General features: G+C 44.6%; 2 protein-coding genes across 16 annotated transcripts in view; one reads left to right on the top strand and one right to left on the bottom strand.

Moving 5' to 3' along the window:
• The window catches only part of SAP30BP (SAP30 binding protein), a 59,518-nt gene extending 48,018 nt beyond the window's left edge, over positions 1 to 11,500 (bottom strand). Inside the window, exons 1-3 of one of the 3 annotated variants that reach the window (XM_050920616.1) lie at positions 11,347 to 11,500; positions 8,855 to 8,961; positions 5,630 to 5,677 (exon numbers count right to left, since the gene is read on the bottom strand). In XM_050920616.1, the coding sequence (XP_050776573.1) occupies positions 5,630 to 5,677; positions 8,855 to 8,961; positions 11,347 to 11,461 (270 nt within the window). In that variant the 5' untranslated portion in view covers positions 11,462 to 11,500. Of the gene's footprint in view, positions 1 to 5,629; positions 5,678 to 8,854; positions 8,965 to 11,346 lie in introns of all 3 variants that reach the window. The other 2 variants (XM_050920615.1, XM_050920617.1) reach the window with 2 other exon arrangements.
• Positions 11,501 to 11,577: 77 nt separating this feature from the next.
• Positions 11,578 to 26,519, top strand: part of RECQL5 (RecQ like helicase 5) — a 59,101-nt gene continuing 44,159 nt past the window's right edge. For 10 of the 13 annotated variants that reach the window (XR_007768971.1, XR_007768972.1, XM_050920597.1 and 7 more), the window contains exons 1-7: positions 11,578 to 11,808; positions 12,945 to 13,080; positions 13,871 to 13,992; positions 16,341 to 16,859; positions 19,282 to 19,387; positions 19,854 to 19,965; positions 25,568 to 25,730. Coding sequence is in view for 11 of the 13 variants with exons in the window: in XM_050920597.1 (XP_050776554.1) it covers positions 12,957 to 13,080; positions 13,871 to 13,992; positions 16,341 to 16,859; positions 19,282 to 19,387; positions 19,854 to 19,965; positions 25,568 to 25,730 (1,146 nt within the window). In the remaining 2 variants the exon portion in view is untranslated. Of the gene's footprint in view, positions 11,809 to 11,838; positions 11,962 to 12,934; positions 13,081 to 13,870; positions 13,993 to 16,091; positions 16,133 to 16,340; positions 16,860 to 19,281; positions 19,388 to 19,853; positions 19,966 to 25,567; positions 25,731 to 26,519 lie in introns of those variants that run through there. The other 3 variants (XM_050920598.1, XM_050920608.1, XM_050920600.1) reach the window with 3 other exon arrangements.

Raw genomic sequence — 26,519 nt, forward strand, 5'->3', positions numbered from 1 at the left:
CAGTTAATTCAAACACAGCCATAATCATATCAAAGCTCCCAAAGCGATTATTGTAGAGTAGACACGGGCTGTCAGGTTATGAAAAAAAATAATGAAAGCGTGAATTATTTTTCAGAAGCATAATGACAGAGCAAAATGTTCTTCCCTTCCAGTTTGCCATAGGGTTGTGTTTTAAACCATTCCAGTTTCTTCTTTTTTCACATTACGTTGGAGCTCTTGGTTCTCACGTCCAAGGCTGTGTGCAACTTTTTTCCTTGTTAAGGGCACTAACTGCTATAGTAGTGGGTACAAGTCCTCTGAAGTCAATGGTGATGCATCTGCTTATGTATGTATTAAACTTGACCCTAGATCTCAGCTTTCACTTCCCCCTAGGCATAGGCTCCCTCCTTGTCCAACATACTCCACTTGCCTAAATACTCCCTAAGCCTCAGCCTCCCATTCAGCTTTACAGTTTCTTCCATGCTACTGCCTATAACAGCAACAGTCTGCCTCTTGTCATGACTGACTCCTCTCTTCTCATGTCTGAAATCAAGCATTTTCTCAATTCCCAATATCAATCTCCTCTGATGCACTATTCCAAGTTTTGGACACAATCATCTCTCTTTAATACTGTATTTAAATTAGACCATTAAAGTCCTTGATGCAAGACCTGCTTTTATGTTTGAACAATGTTTTGCTCATTTACTGTACGGCTCTAACAACATTACTCTATGTAACTCTGGATTTCCCCCATTATCCCTTCTGTTACAATTGTTCTTCCACAGAGCACGTGTAGCTGGCACTCTGCTCCAGCTTTGATAGAACAGCAGTGGAAAGCTAAAAGTGAGAGAACAGGCCTTAAAAAGAGCTACTGCCAATTCAAATGGAGGAATAGCACAGATGTGAATGGTGGCTCTATTCCTAGAACCATTTGAATTCCAGGACATCACTAAATCAGTGGCAGGAAGGTGACAAAGTAGAATGCATATTCTGAGAACCAGGGAGGCTGCAGGCAAGGTGTTCCTAGTTCAGGCACTGGAATGGGAATCAGAATTTACTGCATTACCTTAGGCATGTCACTCAGCCTCTGTGGCTTTATCTCCATGTTTGTATTTTCTTGCCTGTTACTGCTTATTACAAATGTGTGTGCACAGAGCAGCTCTATTCCTCCATCTCCTGCCCATTTTACTTAGTGCAAGAACCCAGACTGTAAGTGCCTTGGGGCAGGAACCATCTTTTAGTTATGTGTTTGTACAGTGCCTAGCACAACAGGCTAATCCAAGAGCTAGGCTCCTAGGCAGTATGGTAACAGAAGTAATACTAAGAGTGTTCATGGTATCACAACTGCAGCCCTATTGATTGGGACAGCAGTGCATATTAGTCATTAGAAGCATGGAAGTTAAAGGAGAAAACGGTTTACAAATGAATATTTTGATAGATAGTTTAAGTTTTAGCACAGTAATACATAAGGTGTAGCCAGAGAGATTGCATCACTGCTGTCATGAACAGGTTTTTGTCTGCAGCTGAATGACCTGTAACATGGGGAAGAAAATTAGTATTTTCAGGTGAAATTTACAGCTGGAAAAAAGTGTCACATCAACTGCTCTGGAGATTGAGCTCATTCACTCACACAACAGGTGCAGAGCAAGTAGCCACACCAGGGCCCTGTGTTCTGCAGCAGGGACTAGCTTCTGCTGGAGAGTCTAAACTTTTGTTTTAAAAATTGTTGCTAGCCCATATGGTTGTAAAAACATGAACCAAGTGCAAACCAATGTGTATTTTCTTGAGTCTGCTGATAATTTTAGAAGAAACATCCAGCTAATGTGCTCAGCCATTGGCGATGGATGCAATGGCCAGTATTTAGAAGTGGAAAGTGGTTGCTGAGATAGGGAACTAGAAATTTGAAGCCTGCTCCCCAGCCTCTTCACCCAGTTAACATAAGAATGGCCATACTGGGTCAGACCAAAAGGTCCATCTATCCCAGTACCCTGTCTTCCAATAGCAGCAAATGCCAGGTGCCCCAGAGCGAATGAACAGAACAGGCAATCACCAAGTGACGCATCCCCTGCCGCCCATTCCCAGCCTCTGGCAAACAGAGGCTAAGGACACCATCCCTGCCCATCGTGGCTAATAGCCACCAATGGATCTATCTCCTCCATGAACTTGTCTAGTTCTTTTTTTTTAACTCTGTTATGGTCTAATTGCAATCACTTTCCCCCTTGAATAAAGACGGAAGAGAAAGCTGCAATGTATTTCTCCTTATTCTTAGGATCAAAAACCTCAGCTTCCTCCTGTATGCCAAAAAGCTCTACCATATCCCACGCATTCCCAGGTGCAAGACACTCACAGACTCCCATCCAGCTGCAAAGTCTCTAAGTACAGACAGACTTAATACAAAGAATGATGTAAACTGATGAGGCGGGGCTGTTGTGAAACATGTTCAAAGTGGATAAAAATAATACTGAAATCATTATGTTAATTTTCATGCTATCCAATAAAGACTTCTATATTTTAAGAGTACCTGAAGCTACCATAGTATTTCCAAACTCCTGCTGAAAATCAGAATGCCTTGCTGTAGGGTTAAGATATAGCTTGTCAGAGAGGACACAGGTCCTTGGTAAAACGAAGGCCTTGACAATCTGTTCTCTTTCAATATCCAACAGCATTTTTCATATTGTTAGGGAAATTAATTCTTAACCTAATTTCCTAGCCAAATTCCAACACATTAGTTTTAGCTCTCTATAGATGCTTCCTATGCAATTTCAAGCAGATACAGTATCCCCACCAAATATACTTCCTGTCCCTGTTTAGTCTTACTACATGTTATTAAACAGCTGTTGCCTTGCACCACAAAGTTGTGTAAAGTATTCCCTGGTATATGCTATACAATGCACAAGGATGTGAAAGGTAATTTATGAAAGCAATTATTTGGAAATCTCTAATTTGATATTAATGATGGTCTTTCACAGTCCATCCTTACAGAAAGAATCCTTACAACAGGAACACTGAGGCCTGGTCTACACTACGCATTTAAACTGATTTTAGCAGTGTTAAACCGATTTAACGCTGTACCCATCCACACTACGAGGCCCTTTATATCGATATAAAGGGCTCTTTAAATCAGTTTCTGTACTCCTCCCCGACAAGAGGAGTAGCACTAAAATCGGTATTACCATATCAGATCAGGGTTAGTGTGGCCGCAAATCGACAGTATTGGCCTCCGGGCAGTATCCCACAGTGAACCACTGTGACCGCTCTGGACAGCTCAGCTCGGATGCTGCGGCCAGGTAAAACAGGAAAAGCCCTGCAAAATTTTGATTTTCATTTCCTGTTTGCCCAGCATGGAGCTCTGATCAGTACGGGTGGCGATGCAGTCCCAAATCCAAAAAGAGCTCCAGCATGGACCGTACGGGAGATACTGAATCTCATTGCTGTATGGGGAGACAAATCTGTTCTATCAAAGCTCCGTTACAGAAGATGAAATGCCAAAGCGTTTGAAAAAAAACTCTACAGGCTACACAGTGCTGCGTGAGAAGCATAACGGGAAGACAGAGACTCAAATGGACACTCATGGAGGGACGGAGGGGGTACTGAGGACTCCAGCTATCCCACAGTCCTCAGCAGTCTCTGAAAAGTATTTGCATTCTTGGCTGAGCTCCCAGTGCCTGTAGGTTCAAACACATTGTCCGGCGTGGTTCAGGGAATAGCTCGTCAATTTACTCCCCCCCCCCGCCCCCACATGAAAGAAAAGGGAAAGAAATCATTTCTTGACTTCTTTCAATGTCACCCTATGCCTACTGAATGCTGGTGGTAGACACGATGCTGCAGCAGTGAAGAGCAGTATCCGCTCCTCTCCCCTCCCCAGTGGCAGACGGTGCAGTAGGACTGGTAACTGTCCTTCTGATCAACCCGTGAGTGCTCCTGGCTGGCTTCAGGTGAGGCTGGCCGGGGGCGCCTGGGTGAAAATAGGAATGACTCCCTGTCATTCCCAGTAGATGGTACAGAACGGCTGGTAACCGTCTTCATCATAGCAACTGGGGGCTGAGCTTCAATCAGCCCCCTCCCTTTCATGTGAAAAGAAAAGATTCTGTACTGCCTGGACTATCATAGCAGTGGGATGCTGGGCTCCTCTCCCCCACACTGCTTAATGTCCTGCCTGGACTATCATAGCACCAGGAGGCTGCCTCCTCCTCATTTTATGTCACTAAAAACTCAGTGTTTCTTATTCCTGCATTCTTTATTACTTCATGACACAAATGGGAGGTACACTGCCACGGTAGCCCAGGAAGGTTGGGGGAGGAGGGAAGCAACGGGTGGGGTTGTTGCAGGGGCACCCCCCCGTGAATGGCATGTAGCTCATCATTTCTGCGGGATCTGACACAGAGCAGCTGTATTCTCTAATATACTGCTTCTCTAGTACATTTGCCCCATATTCTAGGCAGGACTGACTATTTTTAGAAACCATAAAGGAGGGATTGACTCGGGGAGTCATTCCCAGTTTTGCTTTTGCACCCCCAGCCGATCTCAGCCAGGGGCACCCATGATAGCAGCAGACAGCACAGAAGGACAGATAACCATCATCTCATTGTCAAATTACACTGGCAGCAGATGGTACAGAACGACTGATAACCGTCTCTGCTATCATGCAAAAGCAAATGAATGCTGCTGTGTAGCGCTGGAGTACCGCCTCTGTCCACGGCATCCAGTACACATACGGCGACTGTAAGAAAAAGCTGAACGGGCTCCCTGGTTGCCATGCTATGGCATCTGCCAGGGCAATCCAGGGAAAAACGGCGCGAAATGATTGTCTGCTGTTGTTTCCCGGGGGAAGGAATGACTGACGACATTTACCCAGAACCACCCGCGACAATGATTTTTGCCCCATCAGCCACTGGGCTCTCAACCCAGAATTCTAAGGGGCGGTGGAGACTGCGGGACCTATGGGATAGCTACAGAATAGCTACCCACAGTGCAACGCTCTGGAAATCGACGCTAGCCTCGGACCATGGATGCACACCGCCGAATTAATGTGCTTAGTGTGGCCGCGTGCACTCGACTTTATACAATCTGTTTTATAAAACCAGTTTATGTAAAATCGGAATAATCTCGTAGTGTAGACAAACCCTCAGACTAGTGTGAAGTGCTTGGATTATTTCTCAAATGATTTTGTAAGATTTCACAATCTCTAGGAATAAACTCCAAATTGAATCAAGCTGTTTCTCATGTAAAATCTGTCTTCCAGATGAAAGTGTTCAGACGTGTGTCAGAACATGGCTCTGAATATTCAGGATAGGCTCCTTGTATTACATTATGATCTCTGTCAGATCAGTGCAATAAAGCCTCCTGTCAGTATCCCACCATGTCAGATCCATTTCACAACATGGCTCACTCATGATTTCAGACCTCTGCATGCCAATCAATCAATCAATGCTCCAGCTAGATAGCTCGGCTGCCTCTTTAGATCTTTTTCTGGAGCCAGAATTAAAATCCCGGAATATTCATGTTACAGGTGCAAATAAAATAGAATAAAAACAATTACGCACTAAGACTAACCAGAGCAGAGAACAAACCATGAACCAAGCCATGCTGTTAAGACTTACTCCTGTTGCAGACAGCTACCCAACCGCACCCCACCACACTTCCAAAATACCTTTAGGTCACCAGCCTCAGGTTTTTCAGTCTCTGAATCGTCATCTTCCTACAAGACAAGAATTTACAGGATTAAGCTTAAAGGGTGGGCTTGGCAAGTTCCTGCATATAAAGCAAGGGGCTTGCATTCAACAACCCAGTGACAGTCCAAGACCCTTTCAACCAACAAGTCGTTATGAGCTCTATCCCACCCCTTTGCATGACCAACAGATGAATCAGATAAACCATGGAAAAGAGTTGCTTAGCAAAAGAACAACTTTAAGTAGCAAATATCCCCTGCAGAATTCATATAGCTCCTGAATATTCAAAACTGGACAATAAAGGCAGCAAACTTTTATCATCTGATAATTCCAGCCGTTAGTTTTTGCTTGCTCTTGCTCAGTAATCCTCACAGAAAAAGCAGCATTTGCAAGACCTACTGCACACCAAGCATACACCAGCAACATACACAGAGCATACTTTGCCTGCCATCCCACTCAGCATGCAGGCTTGGTGGTGCTAAGCCAGACCCACAAGCTTCAAAGATCCAGTGATGCCAGCAGACACTGCATCTTTATCATTCTAGTTTAATGCCATAAATCACTTTCACCCAACTTCCAAAACACACAGGAGAAGACAGCCGGTGTTTGGAAGGATTTAATTCTATTATTTCCATTCAGAAATAAAAGCCAGATGTTGCATAAAATGCCACCAATTAAAGAGCTTTAAGAGATCAAGTTTTGAAATGCATGGGCATGGTAAACCCTATTAAAAGTGTGCCCTATGGCTTTACCAATAGGTTTGATTATCAGCTGGGATTACACTGCTCCATTAGCTACTTAACTTGAGTCATAAAGAGCTATGTATCTTTAGAGGTAAATACATAACTCAAGTCAAAAGGGTCACTTTTGAAGAAAGAGAATATTTTTTGTCCTCTCATAACTTAAAGACCGCTGACTGTAGTTCCCCCAAACTTCTCCATTCAGTTTCAACTCTGGCCTGAACTCAAACACTTGATGTTTCAGCTTCAAAAGAAAAAAACAAACTAGAAAGTTAAAAACCGAAAGAGAAGTTGCTAATGAAAGTGACATCTCAGTCCTAACTAGCATGTCAAATTGCCAGAAAAATTCAAGATCACAGTAGAGAATAATTTCATGTTTTTATCAGACTCATGATGCTTTTACCAATGAGAAGGTACCTTTGTTTATAACAGCTATTAAATCAAAGAGAACATGGGGTGCAATACTTTCATGAATATTAAGTCTTAGACAACGCAAAGGGTTTTTAGAAATCTACTGCCTTAACATACAGGTATTATTTACAAAACCAAACATACAAGTTACACACAACTACACAGGGAAGCAGCTTACCGGTCAATACCATGGCCAATGTAAATATATGGAAAAACAGACAAAAGCCTAGTCAATTAAGGCTCTCTGAAGGCCACTAAACCTGGACTCAGCTGAACCAGGAGAAGTAGCAAATTCCAAAGTCAAGCCTTCCACAAAGAAGGCTCTAATGTTAATCTTTGAAGTATTAGTCCCAGAAACTGATGTCCTACTATTGCAACAGTACATAAGATGAGAGCCAGTCTAGGAAACTGGGTCGTAGACCATCCAGGGCTATAAGTAACGTACAGAGCTGGAAGTGTATGAATAATTAGTACAGAGATTTGAAGAAAGTTAGATGCTCTCCACATCTTGTCCCCTCTGAGATAGTGGCTAGCTACATTATATATTCCAAGAAACTGTCCATGCAGATCTTGAAAAATCCACTTCACAGTGCTGAACAAGAAAGTTTTCCTGGCAAGCATTTCAGCCTAACCCATCAGTTTTTGCAAAATTTAAGCCCCCCTCTCTCGTTTTATCTTTTTTTAAATAAAAAGATGCTTTTAGCCCTTACGGTTGCCAATGTAACACTATGAAACTGCATTAGTTTACACTCTCTGAACACCCAAAAATTACTCCAGGATCTCCTCTGTCACAGCTTTTCTAAGCTGCAGAAGAATGAATTTAACAAAAGCAGCCTGTTTCACTTCTGCTATTCAGAGCCAGTGAAAGTATAACTTAAATTCCAGATGCAGTTTGGGACAGCTAAGAGCAGCAGCTGAGACACTGAAGTTAATCACAAGAGAAGGTCACAAAAAATGGAATTTGTGGAGAAGGATTACAGTCACAGTGACCACTTCCCTCCTGCACTCCACACAGCAACTAAAAGGCTGGAGAAGGGGCAAAACAGCAGAGATACAATCTCACACCAGCCAGTAGACTGTGGAGGGCAAGGAGAGAAGCTCCTTCTCTTCCTTTCTGCAGCTAGAGGAGGGAAGGAGCTTTATATGTTTCTCAACCACCTATTACCAAGGGTTGGATCCAGAAGATGGATGCTCTTAGCTGGATCCAGTGATGGAACCCAAAAACAGATTCCCAACTTCCCCATTCATAGCAGTTGGGCTTCTCATTAGGCCACTGCTCCATGGTGAGACTGACCACCCTTTTGTATCTCATAACTACATTTGGCTAATTGGCATCCTGTGAAGTTCTCATGCACTATATGTGTCTTAGGGATGCTTTGCGATATGCATTACTTTGGTATTTAAATGCTGTTATAAACATGCTATGCTTTCATGACAAACAAAAGCCATACAGATCTAGACAAGAAATCACTGCTACACCAAGATACTGATGTAGTAAGTGGGATTATACACAAAAAAACCAACATGATGCTACACAATTTCATTCCTTCTAATCCTCCAGCCTGATCATGCAAAAGCTAGCTGCCCTTTTAAAGGGCTTTCCCCAGGCCTCTTAGAAGTGCAACCGAGCTTTCCATCTCTCTTCTCCATTTCCCCACTACAGATTTCATACACCAATTTTATATAACAAGAAATGAAGGTTTATTTTACATTTCCACTATCATAAAGCCAGTACCTTATCTTATCCATAAAGTGGAGTCAAAATGGCAACTTAAAAGTTAGCAACAAGCAACACAGATGAGTTGAGCTGATATTTTTAAAGGTAGAGTTCTTGGATTTAAAATAGACAAAAGGAAATGAAGTTATTTGGTAAGCATGGTCTGGTGGTTGAAGGACAGGATGAAGAGTCAGGATTTCTGCATTCTATTCTTAGTTCACAGGGAGGGTAAAAAAAGGCCTGTTAGGGAACCACTCTGAACTCCCTACACAGAAGGCACTATAGAAATATTTAAATAGGGAATCAGACCAGCTAGCATAAGAGGACAAACTACTTACTGAATGTCTGCTGTTTTCATCATCCTCTTCCTCATACCCATCCTCATCTCCTTCCAACCGGCTGAAATCATCTTCGCCATATGCTTCTGAGACCAGACCTCCTTTTTCTTCTAGTCCATGCATGGGGGGAATAGGGGGGAGGGGGAAATCAAGGCATAAAGTTAACTTAGATCAAGGTGGATAAAAAAAATTTAAACCAAATTTTTAAATTTAAATTAAATTTCTCATCATAAACCACTTAAAATTTGAAATTATAAGAATCTGTGTTAAAGCCTGAATTCACTACAGTCAAATAATGTAATTCAATAAAATGATATTGAGTAATATTAGTTTTTATTTTGATGTTTTAAAGAAAGTCAAGCCATCAAATTGGCTGAAGTCACTGACTAAACACTTGGAACCAGAGTTGAAGTGCTAAACCAGTTTTTGACTGCAGTTCCCTCTTCTCCAGATACAGAGAGAATATTTTCTTCATTTCAGTTTATTCAAATACTTCAGTTCAATAACTAGTTCATTCTAAGTTAAGATACCGACTAGGAGCTGAAAAAGCAGGCAAGCTTGTTTTTCTCTCCCAATCTATTAAACAACTAGATAGGAAGAAATGAGATCTACTAGTTCTAAAATTCCAAAGGATACGGTGACCAAAAATAATCACGTCAATTCACTAATTAGATCATTTGTTTAATAAAGTTACTTTTGTACAATGTATTTTGATAATTTTTTCCTTTCTGTATCTAGCACACTTATGGTAGCTTTAATTCTTAATAAAAACAATTTTAAAATCCTGGCTTTGTACTTTTAATTGAATTCTAGTTTCTATACAAATACAGCTTGATACACAACGACAATGACTAATCATCTAGTAAAACAGAAAATGGTGACTAATACATTTCTTAATAGTAAAAAATGTAAAAATAAAGAAACTGAATAAATGTATGTCAAGCTACATAACTGGTTAAATGTGTAGAGCAATTGTGCATCCTCCTGATTAGCAAAATTTAGCATTACGACTATAATTTACAACTAAAACACCACATTGGAATAGTTACCAACCAGTGAGTGTGTCGACCGTTCTTTAGGAAAACAGCTTAAAAAGTACAATTACAAAAAAAGATTAAGAGGAATCCACCCTGATTTAGATGGACACTAACAATTGCAAACACAAAATGTGAGCTCTGCAACAGTATTGAACCATTCTCACATTAAATTTGTGATTCACTATAATCTTGAGATCCTTTTCTGCAGTATTCCTTTTTATGCATTCGTTTCCTGTTTGTATTTGTGCGATTATTCCTTCTTAAGTGCAGCACTTTGCATTTGTGCTTACTGAATTTCATCCTATTTATTTCAGACTATTTTTTCAGTCCAAACTGTCAAGATCATTTTGAATTCTAATCTTGCCCTCCATAATGCTTACAATACTTCTCAGCTTGATATTGTCTCCCAACTTCACAAGTGTACTCTCTATGCCATTATCCAAATCATTTATGAATATCTTAAATAGAAGTGGACCCAGGGCAGATCCTCATGATATGATATGATCCTCAATATGCCTTTCCAATTGGACTGTGAGCCACTGATAACTATTTTCTGAATACAGTTTTCCAACCACTTGCACACACATCTTATAGTAGGTTTGGCTAATCTACATTTCCTTATTTTGCTTACAAGAAGGTCACGGGAGGCAGCATCAAAAGGCATACTAAAGTTGAGATATAGTACATCTACAGCTCCCCCCTACCCACAAGGCTTATTAGCCTGTCAGAGAAGGATATTAGGTTGGTTTGACCTGATTTGTTTTTGACAAATCCATACTGACTGTTTCTTATTACCTTCCAGGTCCTTACAAACCGATTATGGGGATTATATGCTCCATTATCTTTCCAGGTACCAAAATTAAATTGACTAGTCTGTAACTTCCCACAAGACTCAGGAGGGAGAACTTTTTCACTGTTAAAGCTGATTGTTTTCTGAAGATGGAAAAGGCAGCTGACTCCTCTGGGGACGGGAGGTTGCTCCCTTTCTCTGATTACTGGTGACGAGGGAGTAGAAGTAATTTCCTCCTCCTCGCAGCTACCGCAAGAGATTTAGCCCCCCATTAGCATACCGGGGATGAAGTGATACGGATCCACTGGGATCCGAAGGAATAGTCTCCCTCCTTCTACAACGGAGAAAGGGAAAAGAGCAGATTTCCCCTGAGCCGGGGAGAGGCTCCCCATAGAGATTATGAGCGCAGAGTGTTTTATCCCTTCCCAGGGGCGCACTGGTGGAGGGGCGGGGGGCGCCCGCCTCTCCTAGGGGCATTTCTCCGCCGCCACTCGCCTCCCGCCCGTGAGGGGCAGCGGAGAGGAGTGGGCAGCGCTTCTCGGGGGTGCGGGGGTTGCTCCTCCCGCGGGAGCGAGGAGGATGCGACCCCCGTCGGGACGGGCGCTCTCCGGCCGGCGAAGGAGCCCGGTCTGAGGAGGAAAAGCGGCAGCTCCCCCTGAACTCACCCGCTGCCGTCCCTCCATCGCTCCCCGGCGCGCCGGCCTCGCTGTCGGATTCGGGCTCGGAATCTTCCGCGTAAACCGCCAACGACGACAGCACGCTTCGCTTCGCCGCCGCCATCTTCCTCAGCCCGACTACTGCACACTTCCGGCGACCGAGGATGACGCAGGCAAATCGCTGGGATTAGAAAGAGGCGAGCACTATAGCAACAAGACCCACCCCTTCCGGCTTAGGCTGAGCCCAGTGAACTCGAGCCTGAAGCGCTCCTAGGGTTTGTGTGGTGTCCAGAGACGTGGCCCTGTTAGACGAGAGGCTGGGGAGGGGAATGTGCGCTCCCGAGGACAGAACTCTAAAATCGATGGCACCTACTGGGCTGTTTAAAGGGGATTAGCCCTGACGTAATCAACCCGCGCCCAGGCTGGAGCAACAGCAGGCGATACGGTAGATGAATAAGTGCGAGTAATGAGGTGGGGGGTAGCCTGGGCGGAAGGATATAGGCAGGGGGAAGTGGCGGAATAAAGGGGAATGGGGATAGCACCTGTGGATAAAGTAGTCCCTGGAGTGAGGGTGCAGGCAGGGGCTAGTCTCTTGGGCCTCAACCTCTCCCTGGGGGGAGGCTGATTCAGGTGGTTCCTTTGCCAAGCAGAGTTACTGCCCTAAAACCAGCTCCGGTGCCTGGGCCTGGTCTGGGTTAAAGGGAACCTTGAACCTGCCCATTTTCTTCACCCCTTTCCTCTCCTGGCACTTTCAGCTTTGCTGCCTCAGTGATAATTGGTGGGGGAGCTTTCTGGGGGAAGGAGAAGGTGGTAAGAGGCAGGAGTGTGGGTGGAGGAAGCAGACTGAAGGCAAGAGGGTCTGGGCGTAGAGAGGATGTGAGAGGGGGAGGAAGGAAGGAAGTAGTGGGTGTAAGGGAGAAGAAGGCTGTGGGGACAACTAGGAAGCAAGTGCAGGTGGAGAATACCAAATGACACAGGGCTGTGAGAGAGATCAGGCCTGGAAAGCAGTAAGGTTGGCAGAGAGGGAAGGAGAGCAGGTGAAGAAGGTGCCAGTATGAAGAGAGCTGGTGAGAGGCATTAGAGGCCATGGGATGAGAATTGAGAGCAAGCAGAAAAGACACAGATGTTCCCTTAGCCTTTTCTGTTTAATCAGGCCATTTTCTCACAGTAAGCTTCCCAGTGGGGTGGCAGGTTGTGTGTGAATCAGATGCTGTGCTCAGTCTAAAGAAAGTACTGCATAAGTGGATTCTCTTCTTGCTTAGTTGTTTCCGACATGTGGCTCTACATTAGAAGCACTAGCTAGAGCTGTCTCTAAGAAGGGATTTGCCACAAGTGTAAATGAGATTAGATTTTCCTTATTTTTAGTATGTGAGAGGGAAGCTGATTTACAAGTGATTCTGTCTCTGTCAGAGACAGACTTTGGAAGCATATATACTCTCAGAAAAATATTCCTGGAGCAGTTTAAACTGTGATGCTTTGGCAGCAATAATCTAATAGGAAAAATTATCTCTCAGTGACCAGGAAGAATTTGTGATTGGTTGCTGATGTGAACAACAGTTGAGCTAAGTAAGCTCCTTTCCTTCTTGTTTACCTTGACCTATTTCCAGTACTGTACCTATATGATGAACGACTACACTCCCTCAGGCCTAGATGGCAAGGTCCAGAAAACGCTGAAAAAGATCTTTGGGTTTGACTCCTTTAAAACCTCTCTGCAAGAGAGTGCAACCATGACAGTGGTGAAAGGTAAGGCATGACTGTCTTTCTTGGGACTCTAACCTTATCTCTTCAATTTTAAGTCTTGCATTGTGAGATGGTATTCAAAGAACCAGTGTCACACCTGTTTTGATACTGAGTCAAAATCCCAGGATCCTTCTCTTGTTTCCACTAGAAACCGGCACATGCACACAGCTGTTGGCAGCAGCCATGGCAGCATTAGATCACCAGTATGATTCTGCCTGTTAAATAGCATGGTATTGGTTGGCATCCTTCTTTGTCAGTGGATGCTATTTAATACAGTGATAGAATATTCTTTATCAAACAAACTATCTATAACGCAGATTCTCAGTTCCAGTCCAGTACTGGGAGAATTTGTTGTAAAGTTTAACAGGCTGCGATAAAGGTCCAGGTGGTTTGGTAGCTGGATGTAGAACCTGAGTTAAAAGCAAGCTTCTCTGGAAGTGAGCTTATACAGGTTTGGTATGTCATTTAACTTCTCTGTACTTTGATTTACACCTCTGGGTAGAATAATCCCTGTCATCCAAGGTGTTATGCGGTGCAATTAATGTTTATAAAGTGGTTGGAGTTGCTTGGAAGGAAGCCGGAAGAGAAGTGCAAAATATTGCTGCTATTTTTTTACTATTATTTTAAAAGTTAAAAGAAACCTCTCTCATGTTGGCATGTGGCATTGTACTTGCAGAGACACACTTCTAATATAATTTGTCTTGATCTAAAAGACTTTGTGCCCACTTCTCCAGAGCAGAATCTCAGTAAATTGCCACGATTTAGTAGCCTTGAGCTTTGTTTGTCTTTGCAGGCAAGAACGATGTCTTTGTATGCATGCCCACAGGGGCAGGGAAATCCTTGTGCTACCAGCTTCCTGCAGTTCTGGCAGTGGGCATCACCATTGTCATTTCACCTCTGATTGCACTGATTCAGGTAACCATCTCCTGTTAGCTGTGGAAAAGCAATCAGTGAAGGGAGGGTGGGGAGACTGTGTGGATGCACAGTTGGATCCAATCCCTTCCCTCACTGCCAAACTCTGATCCTAGTTTGTCTCTTTATTCTCATTTCATTGATGTGGGTTTGGTTTTCTGATCCTGTGAGTAAGTGAGAATACTGCTGCTAACTACCTTGACAGTAGAGTGTTTCCAATTAACTGTAGTTTAAAGTGTCGTGGCTTGCAGAACCGTGGCAGGTCTGTATTACAATCTAACATCCTAAAGGTGGGAATAAGGAGACTTGAACTAAACTAACTGCAGGGGGATCTTTTTTTAAAACTTTTAATAGGTGATCTAAATGATCACTTCTCTCTCCTTTTGCCCCGTTGCCTGTTACCTCCATTCAGAGATGTACTATCTGGAGGCAGCAAAGTAGAACATCTGAAATGGATTAAACTGGACCATTCCTAAGAAGAAAACTATTATTTTCTTTATTTCTGTACTAAAACCCCTGGGAAATATCAGTTTTTCTTCATAACAGATATTTTGCTTAGCATCAAGCTGTCTTTCTGTCATTCTTCCCCATTCCATCACGGAAAGAGGAAGTTTCAGGCAGCACCACTCCTTGAACACTTAAGGCTTCAGGGCAATTGCATATGGACATTTAGCCTTTTCTGGGGCTTTTTCACCCAGTTGTGAAGAGTGACTTTCCCTGCTGTTTTACTTAAATCAAATGCCTTAGAAAAGTCTAATACCACACAACATTCTGGTTAGCATGTACTTTGGTGTTGTCTTGTGCTATTTTTTAAAAGGGATCAGGAACTGAGAGATCTCAAAAAATAATTGTCAGTGAGGAATTCCCATCAAATGGGGCTGTTTCTAGTGATGTTCCACAGTGATGTTCTAGGACTAAGCTTGACGCTTTCAATACTTGTCAATAAATTATTTGGAAATACGTATAAAATTGAACTGACACAAAGATTGGCAGAATGGTAAATAATGATGACTTGGATCATTTGATAAGCTGGGCCCATTCAAAGAAAATCTGTCTTAATACAGCAAAATGCAAGTTTATACATTTAAGAACAAGGAATGCAGGCTGTAACTACACAGTGGAAGACTGGATCCTGGAAAGCAGTGATTCTGCAGAGGATGTAGGGGTCATAGTGGACAAGCAACTCAACCTCAGCTCCCAGTGTCAGTCTGTGGCCAAAAGGGTTGATGCGATCCTTGGATGTATAAACAGGAGTAGAGAGGTGATCTTACCTTTGTATGGGGCATTGGTGAGACTGATACTGGAATACTGCATACTCTTTTAAAAAGGATGTTGAAAAGAGAGAGTGAAAGAAAGCTCAAAAAATGATTTGAGGGCAGGAGAAAATCTTACGCAGTGAGGGATTTAAGTAGCTCAATCTTTTTAGTTTATCAAAAACAATATTGAGCGATCACTTGATTACAGTATATAAGTATCTTTATAGGGAGAAAACAGCAGATACTAATGAGCTTTTTCATCTAGTTGAGAAAGGCGAAACTGGAACCAATGGCTGGAAGTCAAAGCCAAAGAAATTCAGATTAGAAATAAGGCACAAATATTTAACAGGAATGGTCTTTAACCATTGGAACAACTACCAAAGAAGTGCTGTATTCTTCCACTTTTGATGTAATCAGATTAAGACTGGACACCTTTCTGGAAGAGATGCTTTGGCTAAAACACAAGTTCTTGGGCTCTGTGCAGAGGTGATTGGATGAAATTCTATGCCTGATGTTATGCAGAAAGTCAGAATGGGTGATCTAATAGTTCCTTCTGGCTTTTAAAATTGATTTAATTTTACCCGAGAGATGGCTCAATTTTAGTGCTGATTGAAGTGATCCTGGTACATAGTCTATACTCGGTTAAATCTGTGAAGTGCTTTGGGATCCCGAGAGATGAAATGCACTATAAAAATGTGAGTAGTTGTTGTTGTCATGCATTTTCCTTCAGTGCAGTGAGCTGATGCTGATCATCCTGAGATGATCTCATTGTCATCTCCAACATCTGAAAATAACTGGGTCCCTGCTGACAGTCTCATTGCTGATAAGAGAACCTTTGTCTCTTAGAAATGCTGTTGGTCACCTGAAGAGATGGGTGGCTGATAAAGGTGAGCAGTTTTGTTAGCTACTGCAGTTAAGCCTGTTTAAAAAGACTCCTGCACTTAAAGACAATTGGAGTTGAGGCTATGCAGTAGGTGAGATGTGGGTGGACAGAGTCTCGAAACTATAGGACTAGAGGTTATTGTGTTTATCTCCTGTAGTAATTGTTTTGGTAAAGACTTTCTTCAATGCCACTTGCTTCTTTTTTAATCACAGGACCAAGTGGATCATTTGTTGGCACTGAAGGTCAAAGTCTACTCTTTGAACTCCAAGCTTTCTGCTCAGGAAAGGAAGACCATCCTGGCTGACTTGGCAAGCGAGAAGCCCCAGGTGAAACTCCTGTATATCACTCCAGAGATGGCAGCCGCCGCCTCCTTCCAGCCCACCCTGAACTCCCTTGTGTCTCGAAACCTCTTGTCCTACCTAATAATAGATGAGGCTCACTGCGTCTCCCAGTGGGGACATGACTTCCGACCCGACTACCTGCGACTGGGCTCCTTACGCTCTCGCATACCCAACACACCATGCGTCGCCCTGACTGCCACAGCCACCAAACAGGTCCAGGATGACATAGTGGTGTCACTGAAGCTAAAGCAACCTGTTGCCATCTTTAAGACACCTTGCTTCAGATCTAACCTGTTCTATGATGTGCAGTTTAAGGAGCTCTTGACTGATCCCTATGCAAATCTGAAGGATTTCTGTCTGAAGGCCCTTGAAGAGAAGAATGCCAAAGGGGTAGGTTTAAGTCTCAGAAGCTACTTTCAAGGGCAGAATGGTAAATGGAACAGAACTGTCCTAAATGTCGTGGTATCAGGATGGCACTAATAGGACTAGAATGGGGACGGGAGAGGTCCCTGAAAGAAACACTCAGGTACTTTTTGAAAAACTTCTAAATCTCTGAAATTCTTGGCATCTTTCCAGATATTGACCTCACCTTGATGACAAGGTGGTGAACTTCTCTGCCTTTATAGAGTGATACCCACACACAGTGTCGCTGCCCTCTTCCCCCAATCCTTCACCAAGTCTCAGTGGATGGGGATTGATGTGAGGAGGTTCTGCAGGGAGCTGGGAGAAGAATCTCCCCACCCTTCTACTTCCAGGCTATGAAACTGAGTTGCCCCACAGCTGCTATGGCAGTAGCCTCACTGATTCTGCATCCTCTCTCCGTGTGGTAGGGAACACTGGCCATTGCAGATGTGCTCCTATCCCTTTCTGTAAGCCTGACTGTTCAGGGAGTTACTGCAGGGCAGCATTTCAGTACATATCTGATGGAGACCCTCTCTGTGGGCTCTCCGGTAAAGCATTGGAGGGTGTAGCACTCAGGAACAGTCTTAATGCTTATTGGGTCTGATCTTGCAACGTACCCTCCATTTCCTACTGAAGGCAATGAGACTTGCCAGTCTTCATCAGTTCACAGGATCAGGCCCACTGTGCCAGAGATCACTGGCTGGGCACCCTTCCTGGAGAGACACGGCTCCATGTCTAGTTGGCAGCCGGTTTCAAGCGGAGTGCCCCAAGGATCAGGCCTAGGGCCAGTTTTGTTCAATATCTTCATTAATGATCTAGAGGATGGCGTGGACTGCACCCTCAGCAAGTTTGCAGCTGACACTAAACTGGGAGGAGCAGTAGATATGCTGGAGAGTAGGGATACAGAGGGACCTAGACACATTAGAGGATTGGGCCAAAAGAAACCTGATGAGGTTCAACAAGGACAAGTGCAGAGTCCTACACTTAGGACAGAAGAATCCCATTCACTGTTACAGACTAGGGTCCGAATGGCTAGGAAGCAGTTCTGCAGAAAGGGACTTAGGGGTTATAGTGGATGAGAAGCTGGATATGAGTCAACAGTGTGCCCTTGTTGCCAAGAAGGCTAATGGCATTTTGGGCTGTATAAGTAGGGGCACTGCCAGCAGATGGAGGGACATGATCATTCCCCTCTATTCGACATTAGTGAGGCCTCATCTGGAGTACTGTGTCCAGTTTTGTGCCCCACACTGCAAGAAGGATGTGGAAAAATTGGAAAGAGTCCAGCGGTGGGAAACAAAAAGAATTGGGGGGCTGGAGCACATGAGGAGAGGCTGAGGGAACTGGGATTGTTCAGTCTGCAGAAGAGAAGAATGAGGGGGGATTTGATAGCTGCTTTCAACTACCTGAAGGGAGGTTCCAAAGAGGATGGAACTAGGCTGTTCTCAGTGGTGGCAGATGACAGAACAAGGAGTAATGCTCTCAAGTTACAGTGGGGGAGGTTTAGGTTCGATATTAAGAAAAACTTTTTCACTAGGAGAGTGGTGAACCACTGGAATGGGTTACCTAGGGAGGTGGTGGAATCTCCTTCCTTAGAGGTTTTTAAGGTCAGGCTTGACAAAGCCTTGGCTGGGATGATTTAGTTGGGAATTGGTCCTGCTTTGAGCAGGGAGTTGGATGACCTCCTGAGGTTCCTTCCAACCCTGATATTCTATGTCCATGTTGTTTCAGCAGATGCTTTATTTCCCTTATGGTTAAGGGGTCTGGGGGATTTTGGTGTGGGTTCCTGTGCCAGCTCTAGTCATCCTTGGGTCTTGTTGGCTTTTTATTTTGGTGAGCTGTATTTATATCTAGTTCAAACAAAGGCGCCTTTAGACATGGGCCATTCTAAATAAAAATACATTAAAAGTGTAAAAATAACATTTCTTTCTCAGCAGATTTTGTTTTCTCTCACTTGACAAACGCATACACATAGGTTTGGTTTTGCTGTGTGTCTGTGGCAAAAAGTGAGAGAAAGTGCTTTGCCCAGTGGATATGGCACTAGCCTAGGATTTAGAAGAACTGGGTTCATTTCTCCCAGTGTGACCCTGGGCAAGTCATTTAGCCTCCCTCTGCCTCAGTTCTCCCTGTGCAGAATGGGGATAATAGCACTGCCCTGCCTCCATTACAGATTGTGAGGAGCCCAGATACTATAATGATGGGCCATGGCAGTACTTAGGATAGACATGCTTCCTGCTTGGTTTACTTCCCCATTGGGAATACTCAAAGGATATTTTGCAGCTGCAGGGGAGCCAGCACAGGGAGAAGAGTCTCAAGCTTTTGTAGCCCTGTCCCCTCAGCAATAATGGCTGTGAGCTTTTTCTGTCTTCCTCCGGATAGCGTTCTGAATTTTCTCTTCTCTGGCTCTGTGTAGGTATACTCTGGCTGTGGCATTGTGTACTGCAGGATGAGAGAGGTCTGTGACCAATTGGCTATTGAGCTGAGCTACAGAGGAGTGAAAGCCAAGGCCTATCATGCAGGTACTGGAGATTATGTCTACATTGTACAGCCCCTCAGTCAGGGCTGCAGAATTTTACATTGTCTAATAGTCTGGGTCAGGGCTACCGTAGGGAGCAACTCTGTACATGTGTTCCTGTGGCTGCTGAGATTTGGACAGGAGACTGAGTTGACAGGCCCTTGATCTGAGTGGGGTGGGATGGGGTGGAAAGGTGCTCCTTTGGCTCTGGAACTCAGTGCCCTCTGCTGGTCCTATCTATTCAGGCTTTTGCCTGAGAAGGAACTGAATTTTGCTCTTGGGGTTGGGTGGGAATTGAGTCCTTTTGTTTGATGATGAGCCAGTTTGAAGTGGAGGGTAATATACTTGGCTTTGACCAGCACATTTTTATACATAGGAGAGTGGGGAGAGATTGCTGGGAAACTGAGGGGTGAAAGGATATCTCCTCTTTCTCTCCGATTTCACTGCTTTCTCTCCTTTTCCCTCCCCAGGGCTGAAGGCAGCAGACAGAACTTCGATTCAGAATGAGTGGATGGAGGACAAGGTCCCTGTTATTGTTGCTACTATCAGTTTTGGAATGGGAGTTGACAAAGCCAATGTCAGGTATGTAGGAGCCTGGGCAGAGAGGGGAAAATGTCCTCCTTAGGGTCCCTCCCCCGTATACTAACTGCAGTCTCAAGAGAACTTGATACACTTCTCTAGCCCTCCCTGTGAAGAAACCAAATCTCCACCAGGGGGCATGAGAGGAATTCATATTCAAACTTCATAAACATGTGAGAGGTGTTTCTGTTTAGAAGCTGCAGAGAGCAGAAAGGTTGGGCTTCTACTTGTTAAACACAGATCATTAGAGGGTCTGACTTGAGGGGACCTGCTACAGACAAAGTCATTTAGACAAAGTCTCCTTTGCTGCTTTCCGAGGTTTAAAGGGGCTTGACAGTTGCTTTTGCAAGATTCGGTTTTGACTTCCTTGTTTTCTCAGAGGTTTCCCTGGAGGGTTGGCGACTGGCATCAAATAGACAAATTTGAGCAGTGGAGAGGAAAAGGCATTCTTAGCTGCTGTTTAAAACTATGCTTAATTCCTGATTAACTCAAACTGCTGACAGACACTTTGAAGAAAATTTGTCTTTGTGAAAGATTCAACACACCTGCCCCTTCAGCTAAGGGCCAAGAGAGCTCAAATTATTTTAGTCCTCTAGCAAAAACTGGGAAGACAAGACTTGATATTTCTGATATTTCTAAGGTAAAGGACAAACAAAAAGAAAAATCCTTTCAGGTCTTCTTTATGCGTCATTGCATTTGGTTTTGGGTGGTTGTTTGTTTGTTTGTTTTTTTAAATAGGGGGGCACATGCAAACATGCCTGTTTGCAGGTCACCAGAAAATTCAGAAGAATGCCTTCTCTTGCAGTTATGCCTGGGCATTATTGTGGGGAATAGCATCCCTATAGTAAGGATCAGATTTGCTGATTTTTCTGAGTGCTCTAAAATCCTCATGCATAATAGCATTAATTTAATAAATGGAAGGTTAAAGTCTCTAGTCAGCATCAACAATACAGCAACCTGATCATGCTGCTCGCTCAAGTCCTGGACAGTTCAAGACCTGAGGGCTTGGCTACACCTGCGAGTTAGAGCACATTAAAGCAGCCCCGGGCACCCTAGCTCACTACCTGTCCACACTGGCAAGGCACATGGAGTGCTCTGATTCCAGGGCTAGAGTACTCCTGGTAATCCACCTCGGTGAGAAGATTAACACTTGGTGTGCCTTGGCTGAAACGCCTGGGTGTTGGTGTGAACAAGGTGTTGCATTACTGCGCTCTGATCAGCCTCCAGAAACATCCCATAATCCCCTTAAGTCAAGAGACCACTCTTGTCATTGTTTTGGAATCACTACAGGAATGCAGATATGCCCTTTGAAAGCTCTGTTTCTACCAGCTGGCATGCTTAGCTGCTCCAAGACAAAGCAACCATTACTGTGGAATGCTGGGGCAGGGTAAGAGGGGGTCTGCTGCTGTCTGAACTTACAAGACAGCATGCTGACATGCTCTCAGCCTCCCAAAAACTCACTCGCTCTCCCCCCGCATACACACAACACACTCCCTGTCACACTCCACCCTTCCCCCCAATTTAAAAACACATTGCGGCCACTTGCATGCTGGGATAGCTACCACAATGCACTGCTCTCTGTGGCCGTTGCAAGAGCTGCTAATGTGACCACACCAGTGCGCTTGCAGCTGTCAGTGTAGACAGACTGCAGCGCTTTCCCTACTGTGCTCTCCGAAGGCTGGTTTAACTCAAAGTGCTCTACATCTGCAAGTGTAGCCGTGCCCTCAGTGTGATTAAAGAAAAACAAGTAATGATGGCTTCACGCAATGGCAGCATGATCAAAGAGGCTGCTGGACAGCAGCATAAGCTCCCACAATAGAATTCTATTCTAAGAACTGGTTTGATGTTGACATAGACAGATGACAGTATCAAACCAGTAATATGTGTTTGTCATGGAAAACAAACACAGTAAACAAATTTCATCTTTCTACAATAATTTATCCAGTCTAGAGACCCCAAAAGTTTACAGCTATCCATATTATTTCTCAGAGGGCTGTAGTTTCTATGAAAGAGGTCTGAAGGAAATGTCAGATGCTAGAAAAAGTTAAGTCATTTGGTACTTTTAAAAACAGTCATAGCAAACCTCAAATGGGATTCCTCCCATAACAGCGTGTTTGTTAAACTGCTGTAGAAAAATCAGCGGTAAACATTTAAAACCATCCCTTAAAAACAGACTTTGTGTACCCTTGTCACCCCTGTTAAAATGGAGATTGTGATGTAATTATGGTGACACTATCAACCTACATTCCCGCCCCCTCCCCCCCGCCCCCCAATTGCTGTGCCACATCATGGCCCAGGGTGGAGTTAGTGCAAATTGGGATAATTTGGTCAAAGAGTTCCTCAGATACAGGTCTCCCCTCCCCCATGAGGAGCTGATTTAAATATTCAAATTGCTCTAAAACTCAGGAGGCTGGACTAGATGACTTCTTGAAGTCTCTTCCAGACCTGCATTTCTATGGCCATGTCTACATCTAAAGTTTTGCAGCGCTGGTTGTTACAGCTGTATTAGTACAGCTGTATAGGGCCAGCGCTGCAGAGTGGCCACACTTACAGCAACCAGCGCTGCAAGTGGTGTTAGATGTGGCCACACTGCAGCGCTGTTGGGCGGCTTCAAGGGGGGTTCCGGGAACGCGAGAGCAAACCGGGAAAGGAGACCCGCTTCGCCGCGGTTTGCTCTCTCGTTCCCGGAGCCACCCAGCAAACCGCAGGGAAGGAGACCTGCTTGCTCTGGGCTCTGGGAACGCGAGAGCAAACCGGGAAAGGAGACCCGCTTCGCCGCGGTTTGCTCTCTCGTTCCCGGAGCCACCCAGCAAACCGCAGGGAAGGAGACCTGCTTGCTCTGGGCTCCGGGAACGCGAGAGCAAACCGGGAAAGGAGACCCGCTTCGCCGCGGTTTGCTCTCTCGTTCCCGGAGCCACCCAGCAAACCGCAGGGAAGGAGACCTGCTTGCTCTGGGCTCTGGGAACGAGAGAGCAAACCGGGAAAGGAGACCCGCTTCGCCGCGGTTTGCTCTCGCGTTCCCGGAGCCACCCAGCAAACCGCAGGGAAGGAGACCTGCTTGCTCGGGGCTCCGGGAACGAGAGAGCAAACCGGGAAAGGAGACCCGCTTCGCCGCGGTTTGCTCTCTCGTTCCCGGAGCCACCCAGCAAACCGCAGGGAAGGAGACCTGCTTGCTCTGGGCTCCGGGAACGAGAGAGCAAACCGGGAAAGGAGACCCGCTTCGCCGCGGTTTGCTCTCTCGTTCCCGGAGCCACCCAGCAAACCGCAGGGAAGGAGACCTGCTTGCTCTGGGCTCCGGGAACGAGAGAGCAAACCGGGAAAGGAGACCCGCTTGATTACCAGAGGCTTCCTCCTTCCACGGAGGTCAAGAAAAGCGCTGGTAAGTGTCTACATTGGATTACCAGCGCTGGATCACCAGCGCTGGATCCTCTACACCCGAGACAAAACGGGAGTACGGCCAGCGCTGCAAACAGGGAGTTGCAGCGCTGGTGGTGCCCTGCAGATGTGTACACCTTCAAAGTTGCAGCGCTGTAACTCCCTCACCAGCGCTGCAACTTTCTGATGTAGACAAGCCCTATGATTCTGTGTTTAGAGAGATTTTTTTGAAAATTACTGTTTCACAACAGAGGCTGGGGTAGACTTTTGGAGATGGGGAAGGACCCCATTGAGATGAATGGGTTAGCTCACCAACATGCCATCTTCCTAAGCACAGTCATGGTTGCTACTAGATTGCTACAAAGGCAGAATTGACTATTGTGCTCCTCTACTTGTACAACCCACATAATTCAGCACAGAAATGAGGAGTCTCCTTGTACAATATTATGAACTGTAGCAACCTGCTGCAAGGAATCCCTGTACCAGTCAATACGTCAGTCCCTAACGCAGTGGAGGGCAGAGGGAGAGCATACAGATGAATGAGAAAATACATAAAACAGCACATTTAGCCATTCTGTGTTGTTTGTAAGGGCAACCCGGCCAAAACATACTTACAGTAGAATCCCAGTGGCTCTTGCCAGCTGCTGGTGCAGAGTTAAGTGTGTTGGGCAGAACGGACTATTTCCTGGCTTTCAGTGGTTTAAGGATAGACACGTCTGATATTCCAGAAGGGTATGTGGTACTATCCATCAACCTTAACCCTGCAGTAACAAAGTTCTTGGGACGGGAAGTGTACACACATCATCAGGTATAAGATCATGCCTGGGAAGTGCTGGAGGAGGCCACTGAGGGAAATGAAGGGAGTGTTAGTCTACTGTTGTCAGCCCGTCCCTGTTTGCTGCTTATTCACTGTGGCTGGAGATGGTGTGTTTGAGGTGCTCATAAACATACAGGCAAGGAGGAAATGTTCTGCTTTGCTGCCTCCTGGCTGGTTATAAGGATGAGGATAACCAGTGACTAGATTCCTGCAGTCTCTCACTCCATACCTCTGCAGCACACAAACTTCTGGAATGTGGGGTTTAGCATACACTAATGAGGTCACTTTTGAGGGAACCCTTTGTATAAAATATTGGCAGCACATCACTGGAGCATTAACTGCTCTGGGACCCAGAGGGTAGAGAACACAGCTGTCACGAATGTTCTAACACAGGGGTAGGCAACCTATGGCACGGCTGCCGAAGGCGGCAAGTGAGCTGATTTTCAGGGCACTCACACTGCCCAAGTCCTGGCCACTGGTCTGGCAGGCTCTGCATTTTAAATTTAATTTTAAATGAAGCTTCTTAAACATTTTTAAAAGCCTTATTTACTTTACATACAACAATAGTTTAGTTATATATTATAGACTTATGGAAAGAGACCATTCTAAAAATGTTAAAATGGTTTTGCATGCCAATAATACTTAAATTAGAGTGAATAAATGAAGATTCAGCACACCACTTCTGAAAGGTTGCCGACCCCTGGTCTAGCAATTATAGGTTTAATTCAGCCATGCAATTGTATTTTGATTGCAGTTTTTGTGTGCAACTTTAATGATTGTTTAGTAATGATCCATGGTGGCATATTATGATTGTAAGGGAGCCCTTACTGTACAGGGGAAGTTTGTGAGCCAGAATTCCATATGCATAGCTTGTAGGCAAAGAAGTGTCTAACTGAAGTTTAAATGGGGAAAGTTGTATCGCCTGTGTATACAGGAGGTCAAACTAGATCCCAGTGGTCCCTTCTGGCCTTAGACTCTATGAATAATACTATTATAAAACATGTTGCAAATTCTTAACGTAAATAATGCATATTAATAACATGCACAACTTTACAGTAAAAGAACGCAAACTCCTGGAGATCAATACTGTTTTCTCCCCCCTTCACAGCTACAAATCTTTATGCATTTATAGTATATACACCATGCCTATTCTCCTCCATTCGCTTTGGGTGTGTTCCACTGACTTATTGTTCACACACACACTAGGCTTTTGTTGTAGCTTCCCTTGGTGCCTCTTCACTGTTTTAAGAATGCCCAGTTAAGAATCCCTTGCTCCATTCCCTCCCAGGTCCTTGCTCTCACTTACGCTGCTCTGTTTCTACTTTGTTGGCCTCAATAGAGAACATCTCTGTGTTTGCGATGATGAGAGAAAAGACTTCAACTTGATGCTTACCATTCTCTTATCCCGTGCAGATTTGTTGCCCACTGGAATATTGCGAAGTCGATGGCTGGATATTACCAGGAGTCTGGAAGGGCTGGGAGAGATGGGAAGCCATCCTGTTGCCGTCTCTATTACTCTAGGAATGACCGGGATCAAGTCTCCTTCCTGATCAAGAAGGAGCTTTCTAAACTCCAGGTAGGATCTGCAGAAGAGCTTCCTACAGCATTACTAACACTAGGTTTGCTCTTTGTCTATGTCACAGGCCTGGCTAGTACCACCTTCTGCACAATTTATGGCACTATAGGTGCTCCCTGCCTCAGTTCACAAATTATGGCAGCCTGTTTGGAGCAGGGCAGTCTGTGCTGCAAGCTCAGCACCCATCTTTACATAGTTAAACTCAGAATTGGGCTGTCTGTGCCTTTAAACAGGCAAGTGCTTGATTGTAGTGCTTGAAGCCAAGGCCCTAGCCTGGTTTGGGGCTTGCACTGAAGAGCTCCTTCTCTGTCCAAGTTTCCCCCAGAACTCCCCTGGAGCAGAAGCGGACAAGCCTTCTTAACTGGCCTGCTGGCTTCTGATTGGACAGGGTCTCCTCCTGGCCTTTCCGGGCCTCTGGAGGACTAACTCTTGTTTGTAGCCTGGGCTGAGTTGGTTTTCCTAGAGCAGGGGAGTGTCAGTGCTCCAATCGCCGCTGCAAGAGATAGAGAAGGCCAGATACACCCCCTCATGGTCTAGTTCAATGGCTCTCAACCTTTCCAGACTATTGTACCTCTTTCAGGAGTCTGATTTGTCTTGCATACCCCCAAGTTCCACTTCACTTAAAAACTACTTGCTTCCAAAATCAGACCTAAAAATACAAATATCACAGCACTGAAAAATTGCTCACTTTCTCATTTTTACCATACAATTATAAAATAAATCAACTGGAATATAAATACTGTACTTGCATTTCAGTGTCTAGTATATAGAGCAGTTTAAACAAGTCAT

Source organism: Gopherus flavomarginatus, chromosome 12, assembly GCF_025201925.1.
Source record: "Gopherus flavomarginatus isolate rGopFla2 chromosome 12, rGopFla2.mat.asm, whole genome shotgun sequence".
In the NCBI taxonomy this organism is placed as follows: Eukaryota; Metazoa; Chordata; order Testudines; family Testudinidae; genus Gopherus; species Gopherus flavomarginatus.